The sequence below is a fragment of the Neolamprologus brichardi genome, chromosome 10 (genome assembly GCF_056152115.1).
Source record: "Neolamprologus brichardi isolate AB-2024 chromosome 10, ASM5615211v1, whole genome shotgun sequence".
Taxonomy (NCBI): Eukaryota; Metazoa; Chordata; class Actinopteri; order Cichliformes; family Cichlidae; genus Neolamprologus; species Neolamprologus brichardi.
Window position 1 is genome coordinate 27,687,491 of NC_142113.1, and position 24,599 is coordinate 27,712,089.

The 24,599-nt window shown below is 40.4% G+C and overlaps 1 protein-coding gene across 4 annotated transcripts in view; it reads right to left on the bottom strand.

The window, feature by feature from the left end:
* Positions 1 to 24,599, bottom strand: part of LOC102791202 (glutamate receptor 4) — a 158,876-nt gene that overhangs the window by 20,251 nt on the left and 114,026 nt on the right. For all 4 annotated transcript variants that reach the window (XR_015719727.1, XM_006785103.3, XM_006785102.3 and 1 more), the window contains exons 10-11: positions 16,463 to 16,669; positions 10,972 to 11,345 (exon numbers count right to left, since the gene is read on the bottom strand). Coding sequence is in view for 3 of the 4 variants with exons in the window: in XM_006785103.3 (XP_006785166.1) it covers positions 10,972 to 11,345; positions 16,463 to 16,669 (581 nt within the window). In the remaining variant the exon portion in view is untranslated. The remainder of the gene's footprint in view (positions 1 to 10,971; positions 11,346 to 16,462; positions 16,670 to 24,599) is intronic.

The following is a 24,599-nucleotide window of genomic DNA, read 5'->3' on the forward strand; positions in this document are numbered from 1 at the left end:
AGCAAATGACCCACTCTACCTAACTGAGCCACAGCTAGTCTAAATGTGAAAGATATTTGAAGAAATATGACCAAAACAAGCAGCTGCAGATAATTAGCAGATAAAACCAGATGTAAAATGTCAGAATAGGAAAGGAAAGATTAAAAACAATTGAATTCTTCACTAAAATATAAAATGAAATATATAAAACGAACAGAAATTTGTAGGAAATGCAAACCTAACAAACTGTTTACATTAACTAAACTATCACGTAGTACAGATAACAAAGGGTCCATGTTTTAATTGTAAAAAGCCTCCATTATCCTCTGGCATTTCTGATCCGCTTTCATTAAGATGGTGATGTGCTGCCACACGTAACCAAGATATTACAAACCTCCAGCATTATCTCCTGGGGAAATATAATCTGTGGCATTTTAAATACCCGACACTGGATCGCTCTGTGATGTCAACCTTGAAGAAAGCCTGGTCGTATCGCAGGCGGATGTTTTGTTTTCTGTTTGTCATTTTAAATGCCATATATGAAATCTTACACCTGTCTAGCTGTAAAAAAGAATACATATATTGTGGTTTATATCACCTACTTAGTTGTATAGACTCTATGGATATTAGGAGCTATTAAATCATTTTAATGATGCCTTTACAACCTTCTTAAATCGCTGTCTTTTCTCAAATATTTGCTTTTGTCCTGAGAAACTGTGGTTTTTTTTAAATCTCATGAGGCTTTTAAAATTTATTGAACTACAACCATCTGAAGAGGATTAAAATTCCACTTTAGCTGAATTTTAGTTCCAGAAAGGTCATGAGTAAAAGAAATTGAAGCATTTGGTGAAAAAAATGATCTTAAAAGGGAACCATTAAGCTCCAAATCTGTATCCAAAGTTCAAAACATACTTTAATTGTGCAGGGGTTAGCATAGCCGACTCACACCTAACCTTGTCAGTTTGATCGGTGATTATTAAACTGGCTACAGGTGTGGCTGTCTGTGTCTATGTAAAGTGTGTCTATGTAAACTGGTGACTAATCTAGGTGCACTTGCATTCTGACACAGGCTGCTTTAGCTCACCTCCCTTTAAAGCCACAGTCTCTTTAATGGAAAACAGTGGGTGGAGACCACAACACGATTACAATTATGTGAAATAATGTGTGAAATGAACTTGCACTCTGGCTGCTTCAAAGAAGGCGACCAGGTCTGCAGCCAGGCGCCGCCTTCAAAAACAACAATAAGATGGAGTCAGATGGGGATTGAATGGGGTCAAGTTGTTTCAATTACATGCAATTTGTTTGTGATAATACAGGTATTAACTGTGATAAGTTGCATCTACATGCACAGAAATTCCCATTAAACAGGAATTGACATTAAGTATTTACATTCAGAGTCCAGCTTATCTCAGAAATTCCTCCACAAATAGTAACATTGTTGCTGCATTGTTGCTGCAGGACAATGATTTAACCTAAAACGACAAAGTCACACAGCAACCTTTTATATAGAAATGGAAGCATAACACAACCAAGTTGTCAACCAGTTGAGTTATCTATTTTAAAGAGTGTGTCGCAGACAAGTTGAGCTCATTAGCACAGACTGACTCTGATCTATTGCAACCTGTCTGTTTATAGATGAGATTGCAGTTATTTGCCAGTCTGTCTGAGAGTGATTGCAGTCTGTAAAAGCTGGATTGCAATTGTTTGGAGACAGGCTGCCTCCCACAAGGCAAACTTTGCAATCACCTTTCAATCAAAACTTTGTTCTGACAGCGAAAAAATAAATAAAAATCAGTGCAATCACCTAGTTACCAATATTATTTCCTAGTGAGGAGGTTGCCGTCCTATTTTTACTTCACCTCCTTTCGATTGGCTGCCCCTCAAAAGTCAGGTAAATGAGGCTTCTGTGGTCACATCCAGAGCTCTGTGTGTGGAATAACCACATTAGGATATCAGCTTCCCCCCAAAGTATTTCAGTCTGAAGCCTGAACTTTCGGCTCACAGATGCTAATTATTTAAAACTTGAGCAATATTTAATATAAACTTCCACCATTGTAACAGTATATACATTACAGAAAGTAAGAAAGAGCACAATAGCCCCCCTTTAAGGCAACAAATGCACATTTTAATTGATATTTTACCAAAATATCAAAGCGGGAAACATTAATACCATTTTACCTTGAAGCTAAAGATGACGACTACACAGATGCACAGGCAGCATCCAGCATAGCCCAAAATTGGCTAAATTAGTGCAACAAATCAACCTCATAGACGGATAAGCACTGCTGACAGGAGCAATAAGCAATGCAGCAAAACAGCACTGTGTTAGCTAGATAACAAAGCTAATTGGTATTGAACTAATAAAATAATGAAAATCTTGGATATAGACCACTTGAAAGTCAGATTTTTCCCCTTTTTCAAACGCAGCTTCTGCTTCTGGCCTAAATTCACAACTCAAATTAAAAGTTACGCCTCATCTATAGCCATCAGGAAATCTGCCATCAGTATGCACGCAGTCTGAGCTAATCAGGACTAATCAAGCCAATCACAGCATTCTCATTAGCTCGCCGGTGATTCAGCAATGATGACTCAGCAGAAGAGATAGAGATAATCCATCTGAAGCAATGAGACAGAAGTGACTGCAAACACCTGGAACAATTACACCGGAGATGCAGACGGCTGCCTGGATGTTTATATTGACATTTTATGAGTTGCGATGTGACATCCTGCATTCTCAAGAGGAAGCACCAAAATAACTCCAGTTCTATCCAAGTGGGATTTGCAGTCAATTAAAACCACTATCATGTCGCCATTTCGTTTAAGCTCCCTTCTTCTCCTGTTTCCACAGAGACATTACCATTGGAGACCAGGATATTAATCACTGAATTAATTATTACGGGCTGCCTCGAGGGAGCAGAAGGGGGTATTAACCCTTATTAAGAGAGAAAGAGCGAGAAAGAGGAAGACATTCAGTGCCATTTCAACTTCTGCCTTTCGTGGAGGAGCTGCGCCATGAATCAAACTGTCGACGCTAACAGTAGGTGGATTACATCCAAGAGTCACAGCTAAAAATACCACATGTAAGGTAAAAGCCAAGACCACCACGCTGGATGGACACATACAAGTCATGGGCTTTGGGTGTAGTCATTAATCTGTTCGCCATTCAAGCATAAAATAAAAGGCACCTAACTCAAGGGGTGAACCAAAGTTGTGACTGCACATAACAGACAATTTGACAAGGCACTATCTTTAAGAACTTTGTTTACAGCCTGCGGCAAAAAACACATATTTTGTTCCCATTTGTTTAGCTGAATCTATACAAAATGTCAAAAGTAAAAGTTTGAATGGCATAAAGCTATGAGCAGAAAATCTGGCATATCTCAGCACTGTGTGCTGTGTGTCCTTTAAAAAAAATTGAGGAAACTGGACAAGTGGAGGAAGGAAAAATCAGATGAACAGTATGTGAAAGTCTTTAAGGAGTAGCTCAAACAGCCACCTCCTCCAGTTCCTCTGGTGGGATACCACTGAATTCCCAACACCTGACCTTGTAGGTGCCCACAAGGTATCTTGGTCTGGTGCCCAAACCCCCTGAACAGGCAGCTCTACTCTGAATCCCTCCCAACCTCTTTTTCTCCTTCTCCTTTTATGTCATCTTTACCTCTTAAGGAAAGTTACAAAACAAAACCAAAAAAAACAGGCAGAACTTTGTAAAGAGTTAAACATGGGGATGCTTCCCTTGCAAGTTATCTAGCTTATCTAATTGGCTTGAAAGGTTATGGTAAGACGACTTGGAGAAATGATGGCTCCTAAATCGGCACATTACTTTGTGATAACCATTAGTCTGAGTGCTTTTAGCAAGTCGTGCTACTAATTGAGTGGACGTTTTAACTTTAATATAAGGATTTATTAGTAAGTATCCATCAGTTTTTGTCAATTAATTAAGCAAAATTACATGTTGTAAGTTTCCTGTTCTTTCTCAGTGGGTTTTATAGTTGATGGCTATTTGTGCTTTAAATGAGAAATAAACATGCTGAGAGCCTAATGCAAAGAATAGTATTGGTCTCATCTTTGCATTAGATGTGAATGTGGTATTTTTTGTGGGTTTTTTTTTTATTAGCCAAGAATATATGTAAATATATGAGTTATTAGAAATAAATAAAGAAATAATATATGAGTTAATAATGTTTCTTCACAAGAAGTCTTTGTCCTAAGTGAAATTCTAGCCTGTGATGTGCCCAATCTGTCTCGGGTGACTTTTAAGCTAGCAAACGTGACATTTGGCAGTGCCTTCATTGTTTTGACACACTAAACAAATCAAATGACTAGACCACATACTACACAAGACAGCACACCTAACTACCCACTCCAAACACGCTAAATGTCATGATTCTCTCACATCTCAAAACTTGCTATCGCTCACTCGCTCTTTTGACACGTCACTCCCAAAGCTTTCCCCTCTTCCTAAACAACCAAATGCCACATGCTGGGATATCATTTTTTTAATTGGTCGACATGTTACATTTTTCCACCAACAAGAATGTCGTGTTTTTTTTCTTGTTTTTTGGGAGGTTGTTTTCCTCACAAGCACCACTGTCATCCCAGGTTGGCTAAGTCATCGCTAACCTTGATCCTGCTGCTGGGGTTCCTTCAGGTCTTTATCTTCGTAACAGATGAGTCCACCATTGGCAGCATCAGCTTTGTTTTTACTGTTTGGTTCCGCACTAAACGGGGTGATAGTATTCAGGAAAGAGCATCTTGTATATTTTTGAAAATCCAAACTCTGGTTTTACATGGCCTATCAACACAATTGAAAAACTAGTATATAGTTTTTCTTGTTGCTATGTTATCCTAAATTGGTCATGTGATTTGGACACACTGGTGCATCCGTTGCCCCCAAATGGTTAAAATCAGTCTATATAGATGTCTACAACACAAGGCACAAAATTATATTACACGAACAAGTAGGCGATATCATGATGGCATACATCCATCTTTTATATACAGTTTGTTGTCTAGCTTATTTATTTGCTTAACAAATAGGCGAATATAATAATTTGGGACATTACTTGAGCTAATTAAGCCTTATGAATGTGAACAATGTCACAGCTGGGTTCACCAGGTTCAAATGACCCATTTATGGCAATTGCATTCGTTTGTATGTGTGAAAATCATTTTCCAGTGGGGGGCCCAGTATCTGTCTCCCGTGCTGCTTGTATTGCTTTGGACAGAGCTGTGGGGTTTTCTCTAATGAAAACCGACACAATGTGACCCCCAGTCAATCAACGCGGATGTGACCAAAATTAACCTTTGCAAACCTTGCGCTGAACTGGCTACCCCAAACAGTTTGACGCCACAAACACTGCAGATTAGGTCTACAGCTTATGGGGTTCTTATGTAATCTGTCTGCAGTGAATCAACGTTTAGACTGCATGCAGACTGAATTTCCACCGCTCGGCCAGCTCCTGACTGCACGGCCCTCACTCGAAATTCATCCCACTTTCACCTTTGGCCTTGTCACTTCCTGTATGCCATATAATATCTTCTGTGTGACGGGATTTGCATGTCAGGAAAGGCTCCCGGGCTTTGGGATTCTGCGCTGATGGACTGGGAGAGGCCCCCGTGGGACTGGCAGTGACGGGTGGAAATGCAACGAGAACACAGAGGGTTGAAATGCAGACTTTTCATTGTGATGTCAACATTGTTATGCAGCTCTAAAGTCCTTATCTGCAGTATGCAGGCGGAGATGTGGCAGACTGGAGAGGCTATGGCGGTGAGTGTGGGGTGGTCTGCACACATGTGAACAAAGCAATCGTACTCTTTAAATGAAGGTGCTTAATCAGAGTCACAGGCCCACTATAGCCTCCTCTATAGGTTGCTTACGTGACTGGGCCGGGCTATAATGTACCTCAGGATCCTCCATCTTGTTCTCCTCTGCTGTGGGGGAGGCTGAAAGATACAGGCTGGTTTGGTCCTCCTTCCATCTCCTAAAATCTTACTAACTCTATTACACTATAAGATCCATAAGGGCTTAAAAGAGATAAAAGAAGTGTTAACTGAAGGACTTAAAATAACTATAGGAGCAGTAGCTTAAAATAACCAATCTGCTGGAACTTTAAGCATGACAAAGCCTTTCAAACTGCAAAGAAAGGCTTTACAGAAAATGAGAAACCACTAAGAATTATGGGCCTTGGCAGCATATAAGCTTAAGAATGCCAGTGTGTGCTGACAGAGAGGAAGCCTGATCTTTGATTGGGGAAAAAACAAAGATCTCCAGTTCTCTACCCTTCCAAAGTACACCATGCATACTGGATACCAATCGGCTGGTAGAAAGCCTCGGGGAGGCTGGGTTTCGGGGGTCTCGTAATTTGGACAAAGGGAAGAGAAGACACAGACACATAATGAAACACGCAGGCTTTCGGACAGCTGCTTCAAAAACAGAAACGCGGTCGCTAATGTAACCGGAGCTCGAATACACAAACACAAGTGCAAAGTCACAACTGTCAGCGCTTGACAGACACCAAGACAGCCTAATTCCCGTACAAGCAGACAACACAGCGTATGCGAGTCAGGCAGTGAAGAACAATAAGGCTGGGGAAGAGAGAGAAACGGAGGAAATCAATACTCGCTGAGACTTTCTCTCCCACAAAAACACACCACAAACAAAGACACACAAACAAGCAAGAGTGATTTCACTGTGCACACACAGCATGAGGAGCACATACTGCATACAGTGCAATTAACACAGTTCATCCTTAACCCCTCTATATTATTCTTACCAACTATATTGCCATGCAAACTACCTCCGATATACAGGATACTTACATAATGCAAATACGCTACAGTTATTTAATGGGGTACGACTTATTGTGAGCGGCAGATGAAAACCTCAAAATTAGAACTTTTTAGAAACCACAGAAAAAGTTTTCCTTTAAAGAAAATAGTTCATTATTTTGGGAAGCTTGCTTTTCTTTTTTTTTGTCAGCTCGAGAGACACGTGTCAACCTGACATCTTGTGAGGTAAGTAAGCAGCTTACCTTCTTTCTCTCCTAACAAAAAGACTGGAAACAAATGGAACAATTAACATTGTCTGAGGCATAATGGCCAAATAAATGGATGCCAACAAAATTTACTTAAGTCAGTCTAATTGTTTTCTAAATCTTGCTAATTAAAATATATACCTTTTTTAGCCAAGCTAGTGGCGCGGCTCTGTGAATGGAAGTGCAGCATTTTTGATGCACAATGAAATCCATCCACATGTGTTGGCCTGGACAGATTATAAATTAAGAGGCCCCCTCAGGCACTCATCCCATAGAGGACCAAAATACCCAGACTGAAAGAAAAAAAAAAGATGTTGACTTTTTTCATCATTTTGTGCCTCTTTTCTTTGTGTGTTTAATTTGAGTCATATTGCAAATTCTTGTCATTTTTGCTCCTTGTGGCCATTATTTTGCTCTAAATTTTGGTCTCTTTTGTATTTCTTTGTTGCCATTTTTCATTTCCATCTCCACTTCTTTTCATTTCACTTTGTGTGTTTTTTCCGGGAAATGGATAGTGTTTCTGGGATGAGATCAGAAGCCCCTGGGCTCGTGCCCAGCCACCACATTAATCTGTCTATAACTATTGGATAAAATTTTGTGCAGACTTTCATATATCCAAAGTCATAAGAGAGCCAAGGACGTGATCTCCGGTCTTCCACTAGTTTCAGGAACTTTTATTGGTGTTTCTGAGAAAGTGAATACTGCTCCTGGAGTCTGCTCTCCACTGTTATAGTTTTCCTAAGAAAAGACTTATGTTATCTCAACTTTGTTCATATTAATAAACTCACCTCAACACGATTTTGATTTTGTGTTTTTCTTCGTATACAGTGGGGGCAATATTTATATGATATATTATTGTCGTAGTTCCATTTTAACAGAGAGACACAGACTATAAAACAAAACCCCAACACCCTCATGGAAAGAAAGGTAGTGGAGCAGCCTAGTCACAGGAATTAATATTAATCTTGTTAATGATCTGAAGGCAGTGAGGACCACAGTCACTAATAAGTTATAAGCAGCTCCCCCTGCTCAAGAAGGCACACAAACAAGCCCGTCTTAAGTTAGAATCTAACTGATCCTGAGACGGGCTGGTGAAAGTACTGTGATCAGATGAAACCAAACTCAGGCTCTTTGGTATCAACTTGAGTTGCCGGATCGGAGGAAGATAAATGCTGAGTATGACCCAAAGAACACCATCCCCACAGTCAAGCACAGAGGAGGAGACATTTAGCTTTGGGGCTGTTTTTCTATTAATGGTAAAGGACAACTTCAGCTGTTGTGATCTGGCACTGTATAAATAAAACTGAACTGAATTTGATGGGGCCATGCACTGTAAAATCTTGGACAGTAACCTCCTTTTCTCTGCCATAACACTGAAGATGACCTAAAAACCTAAAACCTACCACCAAGGCAATAAATGAGTGTCTAAAGAAGAAGTGGCCTAGCTATTCTCCAGACCTCAATCCTATAGAAAATCTGTGGAGGGAGCTGAAACTGAACAAGCAGCAGCCAAGAAACCGGAAGGATTTAGAAAGCTTCCGTAAAAGAGGACTAGGCCATAAATCCCTCCTGAAATGTGTGCAAACCTGGTGACCAACTACACGAAATATCTTACTGACAACAAAAGTTTGTCCATGAAAAGTCTTTTTTCTGGATTTTTGTTTCAAATTGTCTCTCTCCAGCAAAATGAAACTACCATAAAAAATCAGCAGAGGATCAAATAATTATTTGCCCCTTTGTAGCTATAACCTCTAAAGTCTAACAGTTTCTGTGGTAGCGTCTCTGTTAGGCTGTTCATCGAGGCATCTGCAACAAATCCATCCTTCAGAAAATTAGTCATGCTATTGTGTTTGGTCCTCCCTCTGGGTCTTATAGGAAATTGTGTCTTTTAAAGGCTGCAAAAACAGACGCACCGTTTCCCCAAATACTACCGTCCTGTGTGAGGCAGACAGCCTACTCTGTCCCTAGTCTGTATATTTATCACATTTGTTTGTGTAGTTGCACATGTCAGATGGTTTCAGACATTTTTCTCTTACTTCTGGGCATTTATATGTTTTCAATCAAATGTCTTAACAACTTAAATTTAGTCTAGACATCTATCACTCCCTCAGGATGAACTGTAATAAGTTTTCTGAACTACCTTTGCCCAATATTTTGGTTTATGACCAAAAGCCACTGAAACTAATGATATTCCCCATAAGCTGCACACGCTCACAGAGCTGCTGGCCCGACAGACTCTTGTTCTTGTTTAAACCTTATACAAACAAAGACATAAACACAACTGCTATTGTTTATGCCGCTAGGCACAGTCACTGTGTGCCGTTTCTTTGAGTACTTAGTGGACAAACAAACTGCTTTTCATCAAGACAGAGTTACAAACCCCACAAAGGACAATAATTCATGAGTTTTATGGATGTTGGTAGGTGTTAATTTGAACTCTTAGACTAGAAGTTAACAGTGGTTTACACTCACAAGCAACTTCATTAGGTATATCTGTTTAACTGCTCGTTATCATAAATATGTAATCAGCCAATCACATGGCAACAAAATTGAGCATCTAAGCCTGGCATGGTCAGGACAATCTGTCGTTCAAACTGCACATCAGAATGGGGAAGAAAAGTGATTTCATTGACTTTGAACGTGGCTGGTCTGCGTTCCTTACAAGAAAGGAACGCAGGAAAGAATCTCTGAATGCACAGCGCATTAAAACTGGAAGCAGATGGGCTACAGCAGCAGAAGGTCGCAGCTGCCATCTAAGAACAAGAAACTGAGGCTAGAATTTGCATTTAGTTTCAGATGCTACCGAACGCAACATCATGTTCATTTGGTCAATTACTGTTTTAGTTAGACAATCAAACCAGGTATATTTTATATTTTGGCATAAACAACATGAAAGCACATATCCCTCCTGCCTAGTTCGGGCTGCTGGTGGTGTAATGGTGTGGCCAATATATTCTTGGCACACTTCAGGGCCCTCAGTATCAACTGAGCATTGTTTAAACACCACAGCCTACCTGACTATTGTTGTTGACCATGCCTACCCCTTTATGACCACTGCAGTAACTTTGTGATCCTACCACGTCAACATGGACCAAAATATTTGGGGAATTTCCGGTACCTACGCTACGTGCTACGAAGACTTAAAGCAGCTCTGAAAGCAAACTGGGATCCAGGGTGTGCCTAATAAAATGGCCAGTGAGTGTGTATCAAGAAAAGGAGGCAAAAATAAATTCTTCCCAAAAGGTTGAACTATTTCTTTAAGATCATTTTTATGTTCCTTAGTAACACAAAACAACATTATTTAATCATTTGTGCTGGCAAACTGTCTGGACTTGTTTTTTAAAAGTACTAAATGATGAGGTTTTCATATCCATGACATAAATATATACCTAGTATAGAAGTAAATAAAGACTTTATTTTAAAAAAAAGAAAAAAATCACGCTCATGCCAACTATCATTTCCAAATCATGTTCCATCCTGTTTAATACACACGCCCACACTTCTAAAATGAGCTACATTTGAAAAAGACTGACTGCTGTTCTTCAGCAGCAGCGATGTGTTAAACGTGATTAAAAACACGAGGCTCGAACAACATATTAATGTGTTCTTTTTCCCCCCTTCGTCTGTCACAGACTACTGCTCGTCACGGCAGGGTGTCGAGACTCGTTCGGTTTTCATTTGTGTCAATCAAACATGTTTGAATTAATGATGACGGTCCTAACTGGATTGACAGGCGAGAGATTTAAGTACGCTACGCTCACACAGAGTCATCTGTACAGTACGATCATCCACGCTCACACAGACCCAATCCAATCTGACGTGAAGGCACATTGTGATTATAATTGGCCTAGAGGTCGCGCAATGTGCCTGTATCCTGAGAAAAACAAAATAACAATGTACTGTAGAGTTTGGAGCAAACAAAATACTTGTAAAACTTGACGTGATGCTGTCTTACCTGGGGGAGATGTCACAGCCCTGCTGCATGAAGGCGCCCAGGGAGAACCAGAGGGAGTTGAAGATGCCAAACTCATTGGGGGGCTGGTCGCTTGGCGGACCGTCGGTGCCCTCTTCGGGCTCCTCGGTGTGCCATTCGTACGGGCTGAAGCGGCTGACCAGGAAGAGCACCACGCTCACGCCGATATAGGCAAACACGATGCACATCCAGATCTCGTAGGCCAACGGGTCCAGGAAGGAGAACACCCCTGGTTTCGATTTTTGGGGTTTTTTGATCATGATGGAAATGCCCAGCGACATGAAGGGCTTGGAGAAATCAATCACCTCCTCCCGGACCAACGTGATAGTCAAAGGGGCCACAGCGATTTCCGCTTTCTGTAGGAGGCGAGATAAAGCGGAATTTGATTAGCCTCCCTGAACCCAAATGATGACAGATAAGCAAATGCAAATGATGGATCATCTCTCTGAGCCCGGCCATGCAACAATCAAACACCACTTAGTCACAGATGCATCCCAAAGGGCAATAGCTAGCCAACCCTCGGACAACAAAAAACAGTTTCTTCTTCCTACTCAGATGGTGTCATTCTTATTCATGACATTGTTCACGTAATGAATTTCTCCCTTGGCTGAACAAATCTCTGAGCGATCAAGTTGAAGATGGCAGCCGAACACATCTCGGAGTGATCAAGTTAAGACAGAGAGAGAAGCGAAAGAAATTGAAAAGGAAATTCTGAAATCCTCTCTAATGCTCAAAGGCTTAGCTCAAACTCCAGGGGAATGAGTAGGGAGGATAAAATAATATGTCAGAGAAATATGCTTACAGCACAGCAAGGCAAAAAAAGGGGAAACGGCTACCTCGGAGGTCTGCAGCTGTGGAAAAAGTGCATACCGACTTGCTGAAAATCCACAAACCAGATTACAGTTAGTGACTTAGCAACACTTGTGACCTTGTCTGCCCAGCAGGGAAGCAAAGGGCTTAATATCAGCAAGAATTTAAAGTTTTATTATGACCATCGCGCACTTAAGGAGGTAGGAAAGGAGAAAAGAGGGAGGGCGGAAAGAAAATGAAAGAGATTTAAGTTCTTTCATCCTCAGCAAAATGCACTAAGATGACAGCCTCAGGGCATTTAGTGTGCACTAAAATACAAGGCAGGGGCTTTTGTGGTAGAACGGATCTTTTCTGTTCAGAGCAGGGGGAGAAATGAATGGCCTCTAACCAATGCCTTAGAGGGAAGAAGTGCTGACACTTGCCATGTCCTCAGAAGTCACATGATAACAGTAGAATAAGCTGCCAGCTTTGCAAACACACATGATAGCTACAAAAAACCCAGTTTGTTTAGAAATCTATTAGAAAATAGTCTCACTTACAGCTTAATTTATGACGTCACTACTGAATACATCACCATGTTCATTTGGTGGATTATGCTTCTAGTTAAGAGTAAAACAAACAATAGAACCAGTTATATTTTAGGGTTTGGCTAATTTTTGATTAAGTTGTAGCTCTTGTAGGCAGAAATGGGAACGAAAGAAATCATTTCACAGAGTCAACTGATCAGAAGCAGCATCTTGTTGTGTATCTGAGGTAAAATAGTATTTTACCATTTCCATATCAGTACTGGTGTGTGTTTTGAGCTACGAGCGCAGTTGTTGCCAAATGCATTGACCCATTTATTCTCATGGGAAATATCTGAAAAACCCAACTTGATCTGAAAAAATAAAAGCCACAAATTCATTCAGCGAAATTACGCAATTAGTGTGAATGGCTGCATTAAGAATCGGTGAGTCTAAAGAATTTACTGAATGCACAAAATATTTGCATGAATTTTATACGTCCAGTGTGTAAAGTTCTTAAGGCATAAACGAGTAACAATGAGGCATTAAGGTCTAAAGGTCAGCCGCTTCAGGGGGACAAGGAACCGCCTTCTGCTCACAGGTATAACAACCAGGAACAAAAACGTTAAAGACAAAAGATTCATCGGAGTGAAAAGAAGGAACACAATGTTTGATGACAAGTTGGTTATTTAGGATCCATCCATCCAGTTTTCTCCCACTTATCCTTTTCAGGGTTGCAGGTGTGCTGGACACAATCCCGGCTGTCACAGGGTGAGGGATGGGGTAGGACAGCGGCGACACAAAGAGACAGAAACAACCAATCGCAATCCGTAGCTAGTTTAGAATCACCAGCTAGCCTAACATGCATGTCTTTGGACTGTGGGAGAAAGTCAGAGTATCTGGAGTGAGCCCACACAGGCACAGGGAGAAGATGCAAATTCCACATCACTGTGCCACAAGGTATAAGCTTCCTGATTTAAACCTCCTGGTTCGTAGGGGGCTTTCTGTGGGGAGTTTGCACATTAAGCCTTTGCTTGGATGGGTTCTCTTTAGCTACTCTGGCTTTCTCACACATGTATCTCTGTACTTGTTAGATGAATTGGTGACTCTAAGCTGGCCACAGGTCTGGTTGTGAGTGTGTGTTGTTGTCTGTCTCTCTGTGTTGGCCCAGCAAAGGACTGGCAACCTCTCCGTGGTGTATCATCGCCTCTCAAGCCACGTGGGAGAAGCTCCAGCCTCCTTTGCAACCCTGAACTGGATAAGTGGTTAAGTAAATGGATGGATAGTTAACAATGGCTGGTGGACAAAAGAGGAAGTCTTGGCCTGGATATCTGTTATCCACTATTCCAGATGTCCTAGCTACAACAGAAGCCCTGAAATGTTGGCTACCAGACCAGCGATAGGTTTCCAGATTGCTTTGTGAATGACAAGTCCTCAGTGTGCTCGATTCTCAGCCAGCTTTGCTCCTCACTTATGACAGCTGGTTCAAAAAAAAATACAAGATGCTTCAAATTCTTCAGTCGAAGCCTCAAAATGCGAAAATATGGATGAATGACATCACATTGGCTGAAATTCTTTGTTGCAGTGTCACTGCAACAACTTTGACCTTAAAGTCATACTGCGATGCTAAAAATACAGCTTTTATCTCTGGTTATGTTTCCACTGACGTAGTAGACGAACACAATTTCTGTTGTGGGATTAAAAGGGTCCAAATGGCTCAACATTGTGTGATGCCAGCTGTACTTGGCCAAAGCAGCACGTCGGCACTTAAATCTTCCTGTTAAGGGATTTACATTAAAGTAATCTCGCTCAGCATGTCTTCCCATCAAAGCAATTCTACCGGGCAGGCTGCGTTTCTGCTCTCGGTTAGTTAAAGAGATGAAAATAGCAGAGAACAGAGCTGCACTTTTTGTTCCTGCGCTTTTGACCAACCTGGTTAGTCTTTACACTAAAAGTGCACTGTACTGCTTGATCAGTCCTGACACATCCCGAACTGTGCCTCTGCTTACGCTCGCCGCAGTCGACTTCACAGTGAGTCACTGCAGCACCAAAGAGGCGCAGGCGAGAAAAATGCCACTTTGTGAAAATGCCATTTAACTCATCACAAAAAAAAAAGATTTGGTTTTTGACTGCACATTTTAAACAAAATGCTTTTGCTACTCGTGAAAGTATCAAAAGGATCTTTTTTGTTCTGGGAAAAATGAATTTTATAGCTTTCTCTCAGCAGATGAAGGGTAAATAATCATAGTGTCAGACAGAAAGTAGAATATCACACATTTATTGAAAAGAAAAGCATTAGTGAGACCTCGGCTGTACTTATATCCTATTTATCTTCACTTGTTATTGGTTTCTATATGTTTTCTCCTAGTGAAATGTGTTTTTCGCCTTAAAAACATTCAAGTAAAAAAACCACAAGCAGGCCCTGAAATTGCTCTATCACTCCTCATGCACATCCTTGCATCTTTTTTGATCCCACATCAAGGTGAGCAGCAGAAAGACACCTCGTTCTCAAATCAAATGTCCTCAGAGATTCTTTAACAAGCTCCACACCTGTGTTTCTCCTCCAAAAGCTCTGCTCTAATGCTCCCCTAATTCCCCTCATCCTGCTAGCATTAACAACACCAGAGACTGTTCGCAGTTTCATTTCAGATGGGCTTAATTATGGCCACAACAAACAGAAACAGTGCTTCAGATGGAGCTCTCTGCAGGTCAAGAAAAACCGCTCCTGTAGGAAAAGCTTCTGCAAAGGCAAAATTCTGCATGAAAAAGACATATAGAGCGTTTTATGATTTAAGGAATCTATTTAACCCTACCATAGTCAGGTCTGTTATTTATCTTAGCTGGGCAGAAAAGAAGCTTTTACATATAATCTCTCTGTTCCGTGTTTGCTAATCTGCTGCTAATTCACCCTTTGTTGATGCCGTTTGATGTTAACCCTTTATCACACAAGTATCATACAGGCTGCCTGGACTTATTTTATACATTCGTCTGTAAAATTGTCTTCTCTTGTTTCTAGAACAAACGGTAATGGAACTAGAGTAATTTAAAGAGCCCTTGTAAAATGGCCAGGCGGTTAAAAAAGGACTTAGTATAAAAGCACTTTCTTTTTGTGTAGTACTATTTTAAAGCTTTATGTTTGGGATTTGGTCATTTCAATGTTAAAATTTTTGGAGCCAGAAGATTCAATATTTGGTGGAGAAGGTAAAATGGTCCAATATGGTGCTAATGTTAGCAAGCTGGGTTAGCAAGTTGCTTCCATAGACTGTACAGAAGCAGGTAGCTGCTAATTAGCACTAACATGTAAATATAGCAATGATAATAATGGCCATTGACTGCCGTGGTCACAGACCTGGTTTCCATCCTCAGAGCGACCATTTCAAAGGCAACAAGATTGCAAATTCATGTGGCACAGCTGTTTCGGTTTCCGTGGTCTCTAACTACAGTTTTCCCTATGGTGACTGTAGCGTAAGGCGATACCTAGCAAACAGCTAACAGTAAGTGGAAGCTGACACACCCATTATTAATTGGAAAATTTAAAAAGTTAAAAGAAAAACTTTGCTTAGTTGTAGCTCTAGAGATTTTTTTTAAAATCAAATTATAAAAATGCTTTTTTAATGTACTAATATTAGCCATTTTAATATAGGAGTCTGCATGTATTGACGCTGTTGAATGCAGCCTCAAGGGGCTCCAGCCCTGGCAGTTACTGCATAATATGAACTTAATACGTACTAGTAATACTAATATGAACTTACAAAATTTAATTTGTTTAATTTATCAATATAATTATTTTATCATTCAGCCTTTAAAATATAGACTTTTTTCATGTCATACTCATCAAAGATTTACAACAGCAGCTTTGGTTTGTTTTATGCGATGTATCTTTTCTTTCATCGACTTTTTGTTTGAGGTTTAATGATGTAGATTTTGATCTATTCAATAATTTCAGTTTTCAGCTTTCAAGATCAGAGTCTTTTTCTCTCTCTCAGAAACCAAGCTTTTGTACAAATGTATTGTTAGTACAAAAAGATCTGGAGGAGGCACCATATTCTCTGTAAATACCATCTTGACTTCTATTGACAGCATAAAATTGAAGCTTCAGTGAAATGAGTCATAAAAAAAGATAATTTCTGTCAAAAAAGACTGAAAACAAAAGTTCTTACCCCGTACACCAGCTCCCCGACCATGCCGTTCCAGATCTTCGTCTCTGGGTCCCTGGCGCCGTACTTTCCGTCGGGGACGATGGAGATCTTGTACTTGATGCCGATGTGTTTGGCGATCTCTGAAGCCAGATCCACGCAGTAACCCTCGTACTGGTCGTTGCCCTCATACATCTCCCAGTTCTTCTTAAGCATCACGTAGGGTCCCTCCTACACAAGGGACCATAACCAGTGAACCAAACCATCAGACAGACAGACACGCAGACATGAGGGTTTGTGCAGTGACACACAAATAGAGAGCACTGAACTGTAGCTCATCAATACCATGATGGATTAAGGTACTTGTGGAGCAACGGCTTGATGAGGTGCCTGTTTGGTTTGCATATAGGGCATGCAGATGATAAAACGCACAATTCTTACTGATTACATTTTGGAGGTAGTAACAAATCTTAGAAACACTGAAATGGCAGAGACAGACTGCTGAATGTTAACAATGCATTGTTATATTGACAGAAGAATCTGATTTTCAGGCCTGAGCGACAAATGAAACAAACAAACAAGAGGAGCCTACGACTAGATACTTCCACAAACGTTGATAATTTTCTCCACACCATGCATGAATTGAATCCTGGATCCAGAAAATCTGAATCCAGATTACTGTCATGATCTCTCCTAATTTTCTCAATTTCAGCTTAATACACTTATTATACAAAATGGACTGTGAAATGTTTTACTTTTTGCTTTCTCTTGCAATGGTAAAGAATCTGTTTTACTAGATCGAGTCCAAATCTTGGGCCAAGCTCCACTGCTGGTAAAGTGTTCATGCAAAGCAATCTAAAATAAGCCTGCTAACAAACAAACAAAGCAGCGAAATCTCATAACCCCGTCACTGTTTGTAATTGTTGCCTGGGGCAAGAAGAACGACAAGACCTGAATGAGTCGTGTCTTTCAGGCAAAAAAAGTGACACCTGTTGGTCAATTTTGGGTACTGCACTTTGAAGCTCAGATTATGTGGAAAGAGGGAGAATACACACAGTGTAAGCTTTCATCTTGAATATTTTTGACCTCATGAAGGTTGTAAATTCCTAAAATGCTCAAACAACACAATGTATTTGAATTTTCTGGGGTGGCGCACCAAAGTCTGGAAGCAGCTTACTAAGTATTTGTTTACAGAAAAGAAACCCTTTAAATAAAAAGGACTCTTAGTACATAAACTAAATTTTCTTCAGTCTTAAACACTGAAACCATTAAATTTGTTTTAAATGTATACATGCAGTTATTTATTTAGACTAAAGCACATTTTCAGACCTAACCGAGCGATCAGCATTCTTGAACTGTAATGAGAAACGGTAAATAGCTGCATTTATGTAGCACTTTAACCTGAATCGATCTCATGGACCCACTCACCAACACACTCAGCTGCCATGGGAGGTGCTTCTCTGACTACTGGGAGCAATTTGGGGTTCAGTGCCTTACTCAAGGACACTTCAGCATGCGGTTAGGAGGCGTCGGGGATCAAACCGCCAACCCTGTGATTAGTCAAAGACCTGGGCTACTTCCTGAGGCACAGAAGGTGAAACGAGGCTAAATTAGTGCATTATCCCTGGTGCTCACATTGTTTCTGCTTCAAGTTTTAAAACAGGAAAAGCTGCGTATTTCCTGTTTAAAGTTTAACATTCAGTTCTTCAACAATGAGCAAGGTTAGTTTAAGGGGTTATGACTATTAATCAATCAGATGATGAGATAACAACAACCATGAACCTCTGCAGTCGTAAGAAAGTTTAACTGTCTTTTTTAGTTGTTTGTGATATGAGCAGAGCATATACAGCATAGAAGATTCACGTAGTCACAGTAACAATCACACATTAATGGGAAGTCCGGGTAAGAAGCCTCCATCTTTGAAACTGGGAGAAACAAAGAGTATAGTCATCCTTTCTAACAGTTGGAATGACTTAAATTCACAAAAAGGACTCAATGTTTTTATTCAAGATGAGCAGGAAAATATTTACAGAGATCACGGTACAGAAACATTTTCCCATAGACTTCTATCTTTTTGCAAACCCCTGGTGGCCATCAAAGGGAATGCAGGTTTAGGCCCTTTTTGGACCTGAAAGCCATGTACATTTATTTTAATCATCCATGTGATAGAATCCTGATTGGCTTTCACAACACAACATCAATGACTTTCATTACAATGTAAAAAAGAAATATTACATCACAATTAAAGATAATAATCTATAAATGGAACAAAGATTTATATAACTTCTCTATTTTTGTGAGCAGTTTTCATACGTCAGCTACAGGAGAGAAAGATCAGGTCTGAACAACTTTCTACTTTTATAAACTATGGCATCTAAACAGAATCTCCTTAAACTAAAGGACAGCTCACTGACACGTGGGTGACGTCAAACTGGATACTTTTGACTCTTTAGCCACGTGCAATCACCAGAAAATCAGTGCCAAGGAGGTGGGAGGAGAAAGACCATAACTTGACAGCACTGACATGCTATAGCTAGAAAGTCTGAGTCTAAAGAATTACAGAGAATTTGTAAAAACAGCTGTAGTCACTGCACTCCTTGCTTTGCCTAGTGCCTTAAGCCTGCATTCTTTTCAGTGGTCAGCAGGGGGCGACTAGTCTGGCTGTAAAAAGAGTTACAGTTGTATAGAAATCTATTGGAGAAAAATTCCTCGGTTCCCTTGGCCTACGACTTCAGTAATCGCTTTCTTGGTGGGTTTATGGTCTTAGTCTCTAGTCTTAAGTCCTGATGAGTACAACGTGATGTTATTTTCGGAAATTAAACATTCGGTGTCCCTCAGTTTCACAGTCAGATGCACCTTGAGATGTCTCGGTTCAAAAAGCCGTCACAGTAGCTATGATATTCATAGACTATCTGTTCTTAATATGTGGCACACACCATCATTTAGGCAGGCAAAGCATTTGTATAGATGCATGTCACAGAGACAGAAAACATGACTAAGCAAAAAAAAGGTAGAGGAGGGGTACAGGCATGGAACAGAAAGGAGCAGAGAAATTAGATGCAGTCAGACTGAATAACTTAATGCCACCACTTAAATAATTGGGGTGGCTACATCAGTCTACACTGTGACCAGAGGAAGGTTATATATCATTAGATTTCTTGTTCCTCAGAAAGTGATCTAAATGTAAGCCGTGCATGCTTTCTGAACTCATATTTCCAAACAAATTACTTTTGTCATGGATGGCAGCATATTGCATATTGAGAATGGGAGCAATTTATTCTTGAGATGTGTTTGCTTGACATTGCCGCCGGCCAAAGCAAGGTAAACCAAAGACTCGATGGCAGGGAGAGAATGCAAATGCCCGGCTGAGCCTACAGCACAGCAAAGATGTTACTGTACAACATAATGATGGCACGATGTACTAAAATACAGTGAAGGACGCTTGTAGTGGGTTACAAGGTTCCATAACTCATTAATAATATTAACATGAATCATTTGTCAAGCCTTTTGACAAATTATCAATAACTAATTATTAACATTTTCTCACAACTATAAAGCATCAATCATACTCTGTATCTGCATATCAAATTCCCTTGTCCGTCTTTATGTTTGTGCATTATTTATGTAACATGTCAAAGAAAAAGATTACACATAACACTAGCCTCACATTATGCTGACTGCCTCAGAAAATAATCAGCATCCTACCCTGGGTTTGCTGTGTGTGACAGACCTCATAATAACTGCATTAAATGCAAAATTGATAAGCACAAAATGAAGCAAAACCATAGTTTTACAGCCTGGAGATTAATTTGTGTATGAAAGACTTAAATAAATACCTTTTGCTACTACCCGAAAGCTACACTAGCTAACGCCAGATGAAAAAAATGGAGCTCAATAATCACTAATATCGACAAATAACCAGCTCCCCGAAGTTCAAACACAAGTCCTAACAGTCTTCATTTAAAGGTAAAAAAACTGGAAAGTATTTTGATATTGACATCATTAGCAAAGAAGCAAAGAAGCAAGCTAAAGTTAGTCAAACTGTCACTTTCATTGTGGTTCAGATCAGTGAAAGCGCCACTTCCTGCCAGTGTAAATGAGTTTAACTGCTCATTTAATCCCTCAGGTGTCCTAATGTAGGAAAAAAAGGTAGCTCACTGAGCTAAAAACGTTGCTATGGATTCTTATTACTTAATTACTTAATGTATGAATGTCCATGGGAGAGGTCTTTGTCAGGAGGGAAAGCTGCAAAGCTAATAAAAACATAGTTAAAAGTCACATTTATGTCCTCTTCATCACAAAGTAATCTAGATATCCTGATATCCTTCAGTATCCAGGGACTCGGTTCGTGCATGTATAGAGAGAATTATTAGACAGGAATTAGGCAGGAATTCAGGTAAAAAGAGAGAACACACTTTGAATGCTCTTGAAAACACCTTTTCCCCACATTCATCTCTGTGCAGCAGCACAGTGGGTGCCAGTACAGCTAGTAAGAAATAGCTCTTGTTGCAGTTTTAATTTGATTTTTTTATTATGGTAAATTCCTGTTTTTCTTATTTTGCAACTTCCAGCTTGTCAGGACATGGAGTCCAAAGGACATCTGAATAATGTCAGATTTATGCATTATATACAGGTTTTATGGACAAGCCATTCCTACTAGCTCAGGGTACAACTAATCGACAGAGTAACAGTTCATTCAAACAGGCTTTCATGCTTTTTCCTTTACCACGCGACAGGCGACTGAATATTTGCTGCGATAACTCTATAGTACTGTACCACAGTTTGTGAAATCCCGAGGATGAGTGCTTTTGCCACTGCCATCCTAGTGTTTTGAAAGTTGTCAGCCAACTCCTCTATCTATTTAGACCTGCAGGTCTGTCTTTTGTACTGTCTGAGAGGTAGAACAGCATTTAGCAAATGACACAAAATCCCCAAGAACTACACAAAGATTAACACTGATAATCATTTTATTACCAGTTTTAACAACATTGTCAAAAAGATTTAACTGAGCTTAGCGTTTGGTCTGGCCGGTCAGCTAGCAATCAAATTACCTCAACAGCCAACCCCATCAGCTGATAGCTCACATAAAGTTTAGTCTTGGGCGATCGTGGCTCAAAGAGTTGGCAATTTGTCTTGTAACCGGAAGGTTGCCGGTTCGAGCCCCGGCTCGGACAGTCTCGATCGTTGTGTCCTTGGGCAAGACACTTCACCTACCGCCTACTGGTGATGGCCAGAGGGGCCGATGGTGCGATATGGCAGCCTCGCTTCTGTCAGTCTGCCCCAGGGCAGCTGTGGCTACAACTGTAGCTTGCCTCCACCAGTGTGTGAATGTGAGAGTGAATGAATAGTGGAATTGTAAAGCGCTTTGAGGGCCCCGAAAAGTGCTATATAAATGCAATCCATTATTATTATTATTATTAAGCTTATTTGGCCTGCATGCTGCTTCTGCAAGCCACTTTGCAACCCACCTCCATCCCAGGGTTTCTGGTGTTGTCGAAAAACATCCCTGTTGTGGTCCGGATGGACATCTCTACTTTAAATGTCCTCTTTGAGGACCTTGGTAGTCTTGATGACCTACAGGAATAAGGAATTCTTGTGCTGGCTCTTAAATGGAACTCATGTCACACTTTTAATGAATCGCAAGCGTTTTATTGATGATGACTTAATCTGCGAGCTGATCTCTGCCAGTGTTTTTGGATTTATATCAGAGGGAAATCGGCTCTAATCCATATGATTTATGATAGCGGGGTGTATGACAGTGCTGGCAGCCAGAGGAGCAGAGGGAGTCAGTGTTTCTGGCACAAGAACAGAGCAGTACTTCAGAGGTCTTCACAGTAAAGGCCAGCATGGCTGACAGGCTGGTCAATAATCACAACCGCACGGCTTCACTCACTGCCTAATGAGACTAATTACACATGCCATTAGAACACACACACACTCTCACACACACGCATACCACAGGGCCAACTGCATGTCACAAATCCATACGTACACCCACACACACACACAGTCTACATTAGTAAAATCTGGCCATTTGGCTTTGTGTGTGAGTGTTTTGTACGTTACGCAGGACAAACAATCTGCTGCACATTCTGTTTGATTATGAGCGATAACAGAATGATGGCCCATTGTCCAAAAACCTGACCGCAAAAACCAAACTGTGTGACGCTCTCACACACATTATTACTTCTCCATGAGTGACTCATGTCTGGGTTTAGTCATCAGCAGCCATTAGACGCACTAATCACACTTTATTTGACTGAGTGTACGACACTGAAAAGAGGAGCACATTTGAAGCGCACACAGAGAATATACTGCGAATCTCCATTTTGCTTTTGTTCACAGCAGAGGCGTTTGGGTGCTACAGCGGTCAAGGGTTTTGGATCTGAAAGCTTCAGCCACTCTAAGCCAAAGTTTGTGATTCCCAACAGTAAAGCAAAAAATATAATTAGAAATCTAAAATGTGGTTGAAAAGACAACATTTGTCTATAAATCAGAAATTTACTATTTATAAGGTTTAAGAAACGTGCCCTTCATTCCCACAATCACACAGAGTGACTCACCCAAGAACATTTTTGCATTCTTATCCTCAACCTCTCATTTATTTTCATCTAGTTTACTTTAGTCAGATCTAGAAAAAAAACCTTTTAACTGATAAAATACTTTGCAAATTGTTTGCTTCAGCTTGATGAATGTTGTAATTTGATTACAGGCAGAACCCATTTCCCCTAATTGTTGTATAAGGCTACGCGCTCTCATCCATTTCTGGGTAATTTTCATCAGCATAAATGTTGACAATGAAGAACCTGCAGCTTAAAGTAAGGCTGTCAGAAATTTCCTCCACTGTCAACATCTTTGTCTAATGTACCCACTCTCCCTCCTGTGCACATGTCCAAATCAGCCTTGCTTCTCTAACTTTGTCTCCAAACTGTTCAGCCTGAGCTGCTCATTTCTAATCTTGTGCATTTTGGTCACTGCCAATGAGAATGTGAGCATCTTCAGCTCGACCTCCAGTCTTTTTGTCAGTGCCAACATCTCCAAACCATACTCACTACCATCCGTTTCACCTTTGCTGCTATCCTTCCATCACAAATCAACCCTGACACTCATCTCCACCGGCTCCATCCTGCCTGCATTCTTCTTTACCTCTCTTGTCCACTATCTGTTGATTTGAATGGTTGAGCCCAGATATTTAAACCCATGTAACTTTACTACTTCTACTCCTCACATCTTCACTTTTATAAGTAGTCATTAAAAATGACTGGGCCACAGATCAGGAAATCAAAAACTGGATATCTGCTTTCTAAATACTCTGGCTGCCCCCCACAATTGTCCACAGGTGACTGGCCGAAGGTTCCCACAATGCCTGGAAAAAAATCAGCATAAAGAGCTTGAAGATGTTCAAATGACAACAGAATTAAATTAAATTTCAGACCAAAATACTCAGAGAAACTCCTATGCTAGGCCTATGAAATTCATTTAATTGAACATTTATTAGCATTTTTCCAGTCTTATTTGGTCCACTAGAAATTCTTTTAATGCTGAGAAGTACTCAATTCTTTTAAAAAGAACAGACCAAAGTACATGACAGCAATTAATGCATCAGTTAACAGAACAATAAATAATCAGAATAAGGGAGGATTTGAAGGTAGAAATAATTTAAAGAGGAAGGTGATTCCAGAGTTTTAAAGCTGCAACTGTAAGAGCCATTCAGGAATTTGGTATTACTAAATGTTACTGATTAATGCACCTAAGATTATGACACGTGACGATAAAAACGATCTGACTCATAACCTGAAACAAACCAAATGAAGCTATACACTGAATGATGATGATGTTTCTGCAGCAGCATTTTGAACCTACTGCAGTCTTTTACTCAGTCCAGCATATACAAAGTTGGAGTAATCCAGTCTGGAAATTAATCTGCTAAATTTTGGGGCTGACACCCCAAAATTTGAATGAGACCCGGTTGTAGGTGCGTTATCAACAGGGATTTTAAGCACCACAGTGAAGCCTAACAGCAAAACCATTTCCGAAACATTTCACCGCTGTTGCAGGACTTCTCTGTAGTTCCTGCCCTTTGGCAGGTTGATACTGTGCCAAGATGTGTAATGAGGGAGTTTTAAGCAAAGGCACACAACATCAAATCTCACTGCCTTTT